The 12,993-nt window shown below is 50.5% G+C and overlaps 1 protein-coding gene across 17 annotated transcripts in view; it reads right to left on the reverse strand.

Annotated features, from left to right (window-relative positions):
- Positions 1–1,379: 1,379 nt before the first annotated feature.
- The window catches only part of CTIF (CBP80/20-dependent translation initiation factor), a 95,653-nt gene continuing 84,039 nt past the window's right edge, over positions 1,380–12,993 (reverse strand). For all 17 annotated transcript variants that reach the window (XM_040656621.2, XM_040656619.2, XM_040656615.2 and 14 more), the window contains 2 exons: positions 5,629–5,682; positions 1,380–4,735 (listed from right to left, as the gene is read on the reverse strand). In XM_040656621.2, coding sequence (XP_040512555.1) covers positions 4,520–4,735; positions 5,629–5,682 — 270 coding nt within the window. In that variant the 3' untranslated portion in view covers positions 1,380–4,519. The remainder of the gene's footprint in view (positions 4,736–5,628; positions 5,683–12,993) is intronic.

Genomic DNA, 12,993 nt, shown 5'->3' on the forward strand with positions numbered 1-12,993 from the left:
TCCCCTCCTTCTCCTCCTACCCTCGTTTACTGGAACAGAGCTCTTCCAGGAGAGTTTGGGATTGTTGGAGCTCAACATGTAGAAATGCCAAAAAACCTAAATTTCAGTATCAGAATTGAAATCTGAGCTCTGAGGGTTCTCTGCTCCAATAGCAGTGTGCCAATAGCATTGGCTCTGGGCAACCACACATTGTGGCTTCTCCTTATGAGTGGGGCTGCTGGACAAAGAGGAATTCCTACAGGTTTTGCAGGACTGTGGCCTGGGCTATGGGATTTGGGAGGGATGAGCTTCAGCCAGGGGCACTGTTTGCAAGAGAGCATGGAGAGGACACAGCACATGCAGAAGATGCTCATGGAGGTCTGGTGGACCTCCAGGAACCAGACTGAGTCCACCCAACTCCAAAGGACCTTGTCTTGTTGGCATCAGCTCTGGGGGAGGGACAGGGGATGCTCTCAAGGCCCATTTCCTCAAACAGAAACACGTCATGGGAAGGCTCGGTGGGAAGCTATTGAGAAGGGCTGCGCCAATTAAGTCCAAACACTTTGTTTAGATGTTATTGCTACAGCAACATAACACACATTGAAATGAAGCACTTCATTTGGTGAAAAGCTTGGGCAATTTGGGACAGAATGGAATTCTGAAATATTGGCATTTCTCTTGAGAGGGTCTGTGAATATTTTCCCCATTAACTTTGTGGCAGTGCTGTAATGGGTGTGAAACCATCAAGTTGCAACCCCAGGGTAAGGTATATTTCCATAGAATCACAGAATCACTGAGGTTGGAGAAGGCCTCCAAGATCCCCAAGCCCAACCCCAACCCACCCCACCACCAACCCAACCCAACCCACCCACTGACCATGTCCCCAAGTGCCACATCTCCACGGTTCTTGAACACCTCCAGGGATGGTGACTGCACCACCTCCTTGTGCAGTCCATGCCACTGCACCACCATTCTTTGGAGAAGCTGTTCCTAATACCCAACCTGAATGTCCCCCAGTGCAACTTGATGCCCTCACCTCTCGTAAAGCTGATGCAGCACAGACCCAGTTCCTGTTTCCCCCTGCTCTACCAACAGCGTAACCCAATGCAGCAGAGCTTTTTGGTGGCACTCCCACCTGCGGACTGCTCCTCCCACTGCCCCTGTTTGCTCAGAGCCCAGCGAGCTGCACGCGGTCACGTAGGCATGTTGCAAGAGGCACAGCCACTGTCACACAGCAGGAGTGGATCACCTGCATCCTCCCGCCATAGCCCGGCAGCCGATGACACAAAGCCCTCACCTCAAGTGACCCGTGGCTGCCCGGCGAACGCGCGCATCTCAATTAGCATAAAAGCCCTCTCAATTGATTCCGGCGAGGTTGAGACGGGTTTTCCAGAGGAGACTTCTTGGAAAAACCACAGTTTTATTTCTTTATTATATATATATATTGAGTAACAGGCAGAGCGGTGTGTCGGGTCGCGATGCGCTGCGGGGCTCCCCCGCCCTATCCCCATGGCCAAAACCTACTGGGAAGGGGTACCACCGAGCAGCATTGAGTGCCCTAGTTCCAACACAAGCTGTAGAATGGATGGAGCAATGTTTCACACCAGACACTGTGATTTCCTTTCTTCCCCCCTCTACTCTATGTTTGAAGCTCAACACCAAAAACTGATGGCACGTCCCAACAAAACGATGGGGTAACGTCAAGCTTTACACATTTATTACTCAGATGACGTGTTCTATAGCATACAGTGGGTCTGATGTTCTATCAAGAAGACTGCATTGCCACAAAGAGTTGTCAGCTCCCTTGTCTCTGAAATGCTGAAAACGATGAGTTTCTGTTTTCTCTAGGATGAATATCTAGTCTTTATGCTCCCCAAATCCTTTCTCCTTGTTTTTTTTTTTTTTTTTCATTTTTCATTTTTTTTTAAAGCGCTTCCTTTAACAAATATGATTAAATTAAAAATGGTGTCTCTTCAAATGCAAATAAATACATTTAAAAAAAAAAGAAGAATTGCTAGCGTGAACTTCTGCAGGAGACCGCTGCTCCCTTGGCAATGGACACGGCCCTTCGTGTTTGTTCTCCTGAAAAATACTGAAAGCATCACTGGGATGGGCTAGCAGCTCACACCAAGAAGAGTAAAATCAGTGTCAAGCCATCGAACACCCAGCGGGGAAATAAAAATCATATTTGAGATTTTGAGAGATTTCCAAGCAGGAGAATAAATCGTAAGTCCTTCCGACAAGTTTTCCTCCGAAACCATCCATCATGCCAAGAATTGATACTGATCAATCCCCCTCTGGGGGATGAGGGGAACAAGGCTAATCGCTTACTTTGCCTTTCCCCCCCCCCCATTTTCATTCCACCTGCATACAGACAAGGAGTTCTCCACGTCGGGGTGAAATCTCTCATGGGGAATCCAAGTGAGTTGGTTGCAGGCACCAACACCTCATCTCTGGCAGTTGTTTGGCAGTGGGAAGGAGGAAGCTGGGGGCTCCAGTTCTGGGGCATTGCTGTGGTGCCAGCCCCACTTTTGGCCAAAAGAGGGTATTCTGCACCAAAATACAATGCTGCCCATACTTTGCCCCCACAGTGAGGGACACCAGCGGCAGAACACAATTTCAGGGGAAAAAATAATACATTTTTGGTCAACTCCTAGATTCTCACGCATCAACAGAGTGAGGGATGTACGGAGTGACCGAGCGGTCCATGGTGGGATGAACACGGACATTAAAACAGATGGATTTCACACAGAAGTTCTTTGATGGGAGAAATCCCAGTGCTGGAGGGTGAACCTCCTCTGGGTTTTTCTCTCTCTCTTTTTTTTTTTTTTTTTTAAATATTTTTTTGATATTTTTTCCTTCTTTTTTCCTTCTTTTGCTCCAGTCAGAGAGCAGGGTCCAAGGGATGCTGCGGTGTGGGGTGCAGGGAGGCTGCCAGCTCAGATCCCAGCATTGGTCCTTCCATACAGGCAACCATCTCTCTGCTTCCTCAGCATTTAGGACCACTGAAGCTTCTATCCCCAGTTCTTCTCTCATACTCCAGGTGTGGACTTGGAGACACACCAACAAGCAACCAAATGGACCGGCAACCAAATGAACGGCTCCCATCGCTCTGAACCGTCTAACCAAGACTCTGACTTCCTCAACACCTTCATGTTGAAAGTCTCTGCTCTTCCAGCTTCCCAAAGAACCACAGAACCATGTAATGGTTCGGTTGGAAGGGACTCCAAAGATCACAGAACCATGTAATGTTTGGGTTGGAAGGGACTCCAAAGATCACAGAACCATGTAATGGTTGGGTTGGAAGGGACTCTGAAGATCACGGAACCATGGAACAGTTGGGTTGGAAGGAACCTCCAAGCCCACCCAACTGCAGCCTACAAACTAGGTAGGAAATGCAGCCAGTGAGAAAGCAGCAGGAAACCTGTATTTTTGGCTTTTCATTGTTTTCCTCTTCTTTTTCCTCCCTTTTGTTTTTGCCATACGCTTTTTGCCTTCTCTCTGCTGGTTTTCCAAGAACACCGAGTCTTCATTTCTCCCTTGCCCTGTACATGAATAGGCCTGACTATAACAGGCCTGCTCTTAAATGTATAATTACAATGATGACAGTAATTACAATAAAGCACTCTTTCAACAGAAACAACAACAACAACAACGACAAAAAAAAAAAAAAAAGAAAACCAAAAAAATAAATGGGCTATCGTTAAGTGGATGGGAGATGCTGCAGCATAGCAGCATCCCGTGTTTCGCAGAGCTCCTAGCTCAGGGCACACGTTTTTGGGTAAATCTGCGAGGTTTCTGGCAAGAAGACTCTGGCTATGTTGCTCCTACAGTGGTTTTTGGGCTCCTGTAAAATCCTTCTCCTGCTTCAGCATCTTCATGAAACCATTCGTGAGCCGGAGGGTAAGCATTGCTGCCCCGTCTCCGTGCTGATCGCAATTGTCCGTTCGAGGATAATAAAATAAAATAGAATAAAAATACAAGAAAAAAATAAAATGTCACCCAGTGCAAATCAGAAAGCCATCCTATGCGCCGTCAGCATCCGGAGGAGACGGAGCGGAGGTGGGGGCAGAAAGTCGAAGAGAAGAGGAGGGGGAAAAATAAAAGAAAATAACGAGAGCTCCGCAGGACAAAAGCCGTCAGTGATGAGCGTCTGTGTAGTGTGTGCCACGCTTTGTCCTCCCCGGACATCTGCTGTGCGCTGTCTGCTGCCAGTTGGCCAGGGCAGGGCGGGGGGACAGCGTGAAAACAATCCCAGCCCCATTGGGCTCTCCCCTCTGACTCGCCGTCGTCTTTCTAAAGCCAAACAATAACCCGGCGGGACACGCCAATTTCAGAAAAGAAACCCTACAACAAAAACACGGCAGGGAGGAGGGGTGGCACTTGGCGACGAGGCTGAAAGAAACATGCTTCTCCCTCCCCACCCCACGAACATAATCCTCGAGCATGCTGGGGTTTGTCTGCTTGGGTACATCAACTGGAATCCCGCTAAGGTGCACATCTTCTCCTCGCCCCTTCCCACCCCACCCTTCCCTGCCCCTCAGGCCGTCAGTTTCTGGATTGTCTTGTTGTAGTACTGCGTGATGGTGGGCGTCAGCGGGTTCCAGTTGTTGGCGTGCAGCTCGATGACCTCCAGCAGGAGGGACCGCGTCAGCATGGACTCAGAGGGGCACAGCATCTTGTCGCGGGCTGCAGCCAGCAGCTCCGTCATCATCTCAGGCAGCTGCTCCTCCAGCAGCCGGCCGGTGCTCTGCAGCTGTCAGGAGAGAGGGGGCAACAGCGTTACAGCTTTGTTTTTGTAGAAAGGCAGTATCATCCGGGGTGAAAAAGACCACTGGGTCCAACTGTCAACTGACTGCCACCATGCCCCAATAATCATAGAATCAGTTATGGTTGCAAAAATGCACTAAGATGATCTAGTCCAACCACTGAGACATCCCCACAAAGCCCACTTAGCCATGTTCCTAGACAGAAACACAGAATCATGAAGTCTGGAGAAGGCCTTCAAGATCCCCAAGCCCAACCCGCCCCCTCCACGTCCACTGACCATGTGCCCAAGTGCCACATCTCCATGGTTCTTGGACACCTCCAGGGATGGGGACTCCACCACTTCACTGGGTAACCTGTGCCAGTGCCTTACTATTCATTCCAAGAATAATTTTTTCTATTTCCTCCTCTTGTTGAAAAGTAGAAATGCTGCACTACAAGTGAGGCTACGGGAAGGAGGAGTGCACGGTTTTTCTCCCACCAAGTTCAAAGACAGCAGCACTGGGTGCTTTGGAAAAATCCCACCCAGGACTCGAGCTATTGTCAAAACACAGCGTGTGCTGTGATGTGGTGTGCAGCTCTTTATGTGATCCTCATTTGCTGCTGATTCACAGCTGGCGTGTGCCCTGGTCACTAAGGAGGTCTCTTCTGGATGCAGAACAAATCCCTCCGCACCACGACAAGCACTGCATTTCCACCCTTCTGAGCACAGTCATGTGCTCCTAATGCAGCATGAGCCCCAGAAATCCCAACCCCAACTTTGCAATCCCACCTGTGCAGTATAGGTACCATAATTTCCCTACAAAGCACAGCAAAGCTCTCTGCATAGCCCACCACTGTTGCATGAGGCAGAAGGGGCAACATGATGTGGAGCTCCCCTACCTCCATGGAGCAGCACAGCACGGCATCCTCCTTCACATCCTGAGATTGTAGCAACTGCAAAAGAGAGGAGATTGGAGATTAATCACTTCTCTTGGAGTACTGATGCTTGCTGAGAGCATGGGCCTCCCCCTGGTCTCTTCCCATCACCATATCCTTGAAGCACTACGGATCTCCATTCACCTTTTGCCATTTCAGTAGTGATTTTTTCAGCCACCTCCTCACTGGAGCCAACCCCACACCCAGCTCTGCTCTCCCAGAACTCTGCATTCCAAACACAGCCCATAAGCACAAGCAGCTTCCAAGAACACCCCAATGTGATGCTATAGGGTCAGGCCACAATGGCATGGGTCAGTGGCAAAGGGCAGCTGAGCCCGTCCGTCCCCAAAAATGAGGAGCTGTGAGCAAAGCTGGGTCAAAAATTCACATTTTTATAGAATCACAGAATCATAGAATGGCCTGGGTTGGAAGGGATCTCAAGAATCATAAAGCTCCAACCCCCCTGCCACATGCAAGGCCGCCAACCTCCACATTTTTTTGGATAGTGCACGTTTCTTTGCTTCTGTCTTCTCTTTACCACTGTCATGCACACAGAGTCATCATTTCAGGCTTTCTGTTAAAGCCACAGGAGACAGAGCAGAACTGTTCTGGCTGATTTTTCTGCAGATAAGAATTGTGATGTGGGGCATTGCTGTGGCCGACTTCAACTGATTTCATTCGTCTCTGAAATTCATCCAAAAAAAGGCAAAATGTGGAAAAGTCTTTGGGCTAATTAAACCTGCCCATGCATAACACACAGCTCAGTGACTCCAAAGTCACACCTCTCACTGAACACGATGTTCTGCTTTTCAGCCTCACTCTTCTTTTCTTCCCACTTCCATTCTTTTTCTGTTTCCTTTTTTTTTTTTTTACAAATGAACGTGTTTACAGCTCCACCACCACTGGAAAACAAGAAGTAACTCAAGGGATTATCATGGGTCTCAAAGCTGTGTCTTTGCTCTCTTCTGTTTTCAGCACAAAGCACTCTGTTTTGAAGCTGATGTTGACAGCATCTGGACAAGCACGTGGTCCCATCGGTTTTATCTCATGTTAGACAAACATCCAGCCAGGCACTGAATGCATGCAGCAGTTCTCCCAAGTTTATCTTTCCACTGAATTGTTTGGAAAAAGTCGGTTAAGCCCAAGCCACAAACTCTGAGATAAGTTCTCCAAAACAGTTAACAGATTCTTCGCAAAGAAACCCAAGAGATTACATTAAACCCAACAAAAACAACAACAAAATCTATCTCAACTGGGGATAAATATAAACAGACAGTAGCCCAGAAGTACACTTTAACAGAGACTGGGATGCTACCACTGGGATGTCCCTGCTGTGATGCCACTATTGAGATGTCACCACTGGGATGTCTCCACTGGGATGCCATCACTGACATGTTCCACTGAGAAGCCACCACTGGGGTGTCACCACTGGGATGTCACTGTTGAGTTGCCACCACTGAGATGGCTCCATTGGGATGTCACCACAGGGATATGTCATGGCTGGGATGGCACCACAAGGATGGCATCACTGGGATGTCACTGTTGGATTGCCACTGCTGGGATGTCACCACTGGGATATGTCATGGCTGGGATGGCACCACAAGGATGGCATCACTGGGATGTCACTGTTGGATTGCCACTGCTGGGATGTCACCACTGGGATGTCACCACTGGGATATGTCATGGCTGAGATGGCACCACAAGGATGGCATCACTGGGATGTCACTGTTGGGTTGCCACTGCTGGGATGTCACCACTGGGATGTCACCACTGGGATGTCACCGCAGGGATATGTCATGGCTGGGATGGCACCACAAGGATGGCATCACTGGGATGTCACTGTTGGGTTGTCACTGCTGGGATGTCACCACTGGGATGTCACCACTGGGATGTGTCATGGCTGAGATGGCACCACAAGGATGGCATCACTGGGATGTCACTGTTGGGTTGCCACTGCTAGGATGTCACCATTGGGGTGTCACCCCTGGGATGTCACCATTGTGATGTCATCACTGGGATGTCATCATCAGGACGGCACTGTTGGGATGTCACCACTGTGATATTACCATTCAGATGCCACCACTGGGATGTCACCGTTAGGATGCCACTGCTAGCTCACACAACCAGGGCTGCATGCAAGTACTGAGTGTGTAAACCCAAACCTGAGCAAATTGCAAGCCTGAGGTGTGGCTTTTGCACAACCAGACCCCGACCCTAAGCAATGTCATTAATTGTTTGCAATCAGATTTTTATTTACTTGAAATATTTCAAGGTAAACACACCATTCTTACTAAATTAGCAATCCCACACTGGAATTACTATTTATTTCACTATGTATAACTGCTCCTCCCTGCTGCAGAGTGCTGCCCCAACCCCGCTGCATCTCACACCATTCCCACTGGCTGCTCAGCTCCACACACTTTGGGTTGACCCAGATATCTTCCCCTTGGGGCTCAGACTGTCTGCAAGAACACTTCGCCTTGCTCTTTAGCTGGTTCCCTGTATTGGGTGAAGCCGTGCAGCCAAAGCAGCAGTTGCTGCTGGAAAGCAGACAAAGAGTCTGCTCGATTTCCTAAGAGCGGGGGCTGTGTGCCAGTATCTGCCCGGCCGGTCACATAACACCCGGCCATGGTTGCGAAAGGCTTCTCACTTCTTCTGCTGGTGCTGGATCAAGAGCTGTGCAGACTGGTGGGAGACAGAAGGCATCGTAATTCCATCCCTGCAAAGCTTCCGTTCTCAACTATCTGTGCCCAACTGAGTGATGGGTAAAAAATGGTTCTGGACCCGAAACACCTGGAGGGTCTGTTCCTGGAAGTGCTGTGTGTGATCAGGATTTCCTGGGAGCACAGGGCATTACTTCTTATCAAATCTAAGGAACTCCACTGACAGCAGATTTGGGTACAGCCGTGAATATCCACCAGCAAAACCAAGTAGCAAGCATGTACACCTTATTTCTCTCCACTCAACAAGATGGACTCTGCAGAAGAGCTGCAGCTTTTGCATCATCCAGTCCAACCTCTCTGTTCAAGCAGCATCCCCTAAGGCCCATCACACTGGGTTGTGTGTAGATGGCTTTGGATGGGGTGCTGGGCAACCTGGTCTGGTGGAGGGCAACCAGCTCAAGGCATGGAGTTGGAATTGGATGGGCTGTAAGGTCCCTTCCAACCCAATCATTCCATAGTTCTATAGTTCTAGGACATTCAAGGTCCCTTCCAACCCAACCATCTCACGGTTCTATGATTATCCCCTCAATTCCTTCTTCCTCTGCTCTCAAGGCTTATGGCACTCAGGACATCCCTGCGCTCCCATTATCCAGGAGGGGACAAGAAGGCCCCAAAACTGCATCTGGGCTTCGTCACATAGAACCAGTTTTCTCCTTCCAAGAGCTAACAGACTCACCTGAATTTGTTGCAGACCACTGGTAGTACGCCAAGCTCGCTAGTACATCAGTACACATCCCCACAGCTATTTGAGTTCATTACCCACTTTCTACCAAGATAACCCACGCCACAGAAGTGCTGACAGGGAGCTCTCAGGGTGCCCTCATCATGAACAGGGTGGAGAACCTGCCTCACTTCTCACCACATCATGCAGGTTGGGTCGTGCTCTGTAGCTCTTACCATCAGGAGATGCATACACTACCCTCTACAGCTGCAATGACACTTTTCCAGTAAGGCTTTGCACTACTTATTGTATATGACAACGCCTGCAGAATGGCATAAGCAGAGCTGGCCACAAACTGCCTCTTAGCATGCAATGCTTTGGGATGCTTCAGTGATGACTCCAGCGTGAAAGCAAAGAGGATTTTCTGACTTCCTGGAATGATCACCCAGAGCCATGGGGTGGCTGGGGCTTCTCTGGGAGCAGCACTGAGCAGGGGTTGCATTGTCTGGGTGGCACGGGGTGGTGAAAACAGACTGGGGAAAAAGCAAAGTGCCAATGTGGGCGTTGGGGATGAGTAATTAAAGAACACTCCATCACAGTCCAACACAGCCAGTTCCAGGATTCCTACAAACAGTTCCCTTAAGAGGTATCAACTCCCCATTGCTAGGCATCAGAAGAACTTTGGGACCAGAAGCCCATAGACACAAGTAGCATCTTCTCTGACAGTGAGGTTGACCAAGCATGAAACGAGTTTTGGAGAATTCCTTTCCGTTATGGAAATGATGAGGTGGGGGATGCAGAGGGCATACTGTCTTCCCACCCTGCCCCACTGCAGACTGAATCAGCAGCAAAGGGTAAAGCTGGACATGTTTGGAGGAAAAAAGAATAGCCACCCCAAAAGCTCTGCTACTCCAGCCTGTGGCCTCCAGCCTCGATACAATGAAGGTTCCAAGAGCACTGGAGACGCACAAGGTGTACCCCACACAGGGGTCTCAGCTCCTTGGGGAAGATGCTGATGGTAATTCCCACTTGCTTCAATAGGAAGAGGCCACTGGGATGGGGCAGTGCTGGCCCCACAGTGAGTTAGGGGCTGTATCATGCTGCATCTGGGACAATCTGAAGGAGTTGCTTGGCAGCATCTACTTGTCTTACAGATTTTAGCTGAGGAGGAGACTTCTGTTCTCCTCTTACCCAACCTGGACACTCTGGGAGATTGGAGGAGATTGGAGAGCAGGAGATTGGTTTGCCTACTGCACCCAGCCAATGACAACATCGGTTCTCCTCACTGGGCTCCTGAGGAGCTCCAACAAGAGATACTTAACAGCAAATTGCATTAATGCCAGAGAACAAAGCCTGTGCCCAGCCGTGGGAAACTCCTCCTCCCCTTTCCCACCGCAGACAAGGGAAACCATGAAACAACTCTCTCCCCAGACCTAGGACAGCAAAAGGTATTCCTCTAAAGATGGAAACCATGAAGAGGCAATTACAGGAGACAATGACGAAGGCAATCTGGTTGCTTGTCAAGTCAGACCATGCAACCCAACGGTGGCCCCATCGGGTGGCTCCCATAAGGAGAGAGAGGTGGAAGGCATTGCCCTCACCTTGGGGACACGTCCATTGGGACTGTCTGAGCAGGACCAGAGGTATGCGTGTGGGTGAGGTGGAGGGGGAGAGCCACCCAGTCAGCCTCATCCTGCCTGGCTGTAGCCATAACAGCCCTGGGAGCAGAGGATGTGACCTCATCCCAAAGGGAAATACACAACGTAGAAAGAAGAAGCGGCGAAAGCATCGTGCTGATTGCACAGGGCCCACCCTTGGCTGCTGGATGCTCGGTGCATTCCTGGCTCTTCACGTGGTTGTGGACACAAATAGCATCACAGAACATCCCGAACTGGAAGGGACCCATAGGAATCACTGGGTCCAACTGCTGGCCCCAAATCCAAACCCTATGGCTGACAGCAGTGTCCCAGTGTGAGGAGAAGGGACCATCCCGGGGGATGGCATGTGCTCTCATGGCTCCTTCCACCTCTTCCCAAGGAATGAAGGTGCTTCCCCAGCAATCCCATAGGGCAAGGGGACAGTGGTGGCCCTGGTTGTCCCTGGTGGCTTTGCTTCTCTAAATTTGGCTCTGCCTGCAAAGCTGTTCATAATTCAAACCTAGATCCACAATGGAAGCCCATATGGAAGAGAGCAAACCCTGGGGTGAGCAGGTATATAGATGGGATTTTGTCTCTCTGGCACACGAGCCCTTCCTTGTCTGAAGCATGGCACAGCAGTTCCCATGCTCACTGCCTGTGACTGAGTCCTGCAGCTTTCCAGGAACACAAGTTCTGGTGCACAAAACAGTGAGCTGAGCTCTGGGCACCACTATTTTTGTGCCTTCATCCATTCTCAAACACCAACTGCTTTCCAGGTGAGACGCCTCCCAGGCATCCGCCTCCACCGTGTCCTCAGCCAAAACAGGGAGCGCAAATGAAAAGCCCCATTTGCCATTCTGTGTTGTGTTTGCCCCATGGTCTCGGGGGCTCAGCTCCATGACCAGCACGGCTTTGTAGGCGAAATATCTAACAGTTGTTTCCTTCCTTCCTCCTCATACTCAGCTCTTCCTCCAGGACTCATTTCTCCCTATTTTCTTGGGTCAGCACCGGCCACGTGGAGCTCCTGGGCAGGAGGAGTGCAGGGTCAGGATCTGGACGTCTCGCTGCCTTCATTGCACGACAGAAAAAGCTAAATTCTGTCTTGCTCTCAGGGAATGCAATCCTAAAACCCAACCTCTTATTTCACTGCCAGATGGCTTCCAAATCCTGATGCTTTTTGAGAAGGGAAAGCCATTAAAATAAAATCCCCGCCGTGCGGCAAGATGTGATTTTCTCTCCCAGCAGCACCGCCCTGCGGCTCGGCTGCAGCCAGGGAGGTTCTTCCTCTCTTCCTCCGAAGGAGACAGTGAGAGACAGTGCCCTCCCAAAGCTCAGACGTTAATTACCGCACTGGAATACTTCTCTGAATTACACAGCATGGCCCCAGGAGATAACAGGCACCAAGAGGGGGAAGGGAGTGGATGCTGTCCGTGTGCTGCACTGCAGCTCAGATGTGGAGAGGCAATGAGATGGAGCAGCCCCCTCCTTGCCCTACACCTTGGGCTTGCAGGGAATGGGGAGATGTGGGGCCGGACCATGAGGGAAGCACTGTTCCCAGCAGTGGAGGCAGGAAACACATCCCCCAGGGTGGGACCCCAATGGGAACCCCCAATGTTATGTGGACCCCCAGTGGGACCCTTCCCATGACGTGCGGACCCCAATAGGACCCTCCCCCTAAATTGGGACTCCCCAGTGGGACACCCTCAATGCCATGGGGACCCCAATGGAACCCCCCGCCCAAATTGGGACCACCTCAACGGGATCATCCTCAATGGCATGGGGACCCCCAGTGGAATCCCCCAAATTGAGGCCTCCAATGAGACCACCCTTCATGTCATGGGGACCGCCAAAGGGACTCTCCCTCTCAAACTGGGACCCCCAGTGGGATCACCCTTTTAATGACACGGGGATCCCAGCGTGGGACCTCAGTAGGACCCATCCACCACGGAGACTCACTCAGTGTGGGACTCCCTCCAGCTTGGGCCCTCTCATGGCATGGGGACCTCCAGTGGGACCCTCCAGGCGTGGAGACATCACCATGGGACGTTTAATTAGCCAGTGATGAGCTGCTTTCTGGCCTGTGCTTAGAATCTGTCCCAGCAGTCCCATCCCATGCACCCATGGGTGCTGGGAGCGTGGTGCTGAGGCAACATGGCAGCTCCTTGGGAAATGAGAGATGGGCAAGATGCCCATCATGAAAGAAAGCTTCAGCTATGAGGATCTGATGGCTGGATTTGATGATCCTAAGGGATCTTTCCTTTCTATGATTCTGGAGCTCATCAGCTCCTTGCCAGGCTGTGGGAAGACC

This window comes from Gallus gallus, chromosome Z (assembly GCF_016699485.2).
Source record: "Gallus gallus isolate bGalGal1 chromosome Z, bGalGal1.mat.broiler.GRCg7b, whole genome shotgun sequence".
NCBI classification, from domain to species: domain Eukaryota; kingdom Metazoa; phylum Chordata; class Aves; order Galliformes; family Phasianidae; genus Gallus; species Gallus gallus.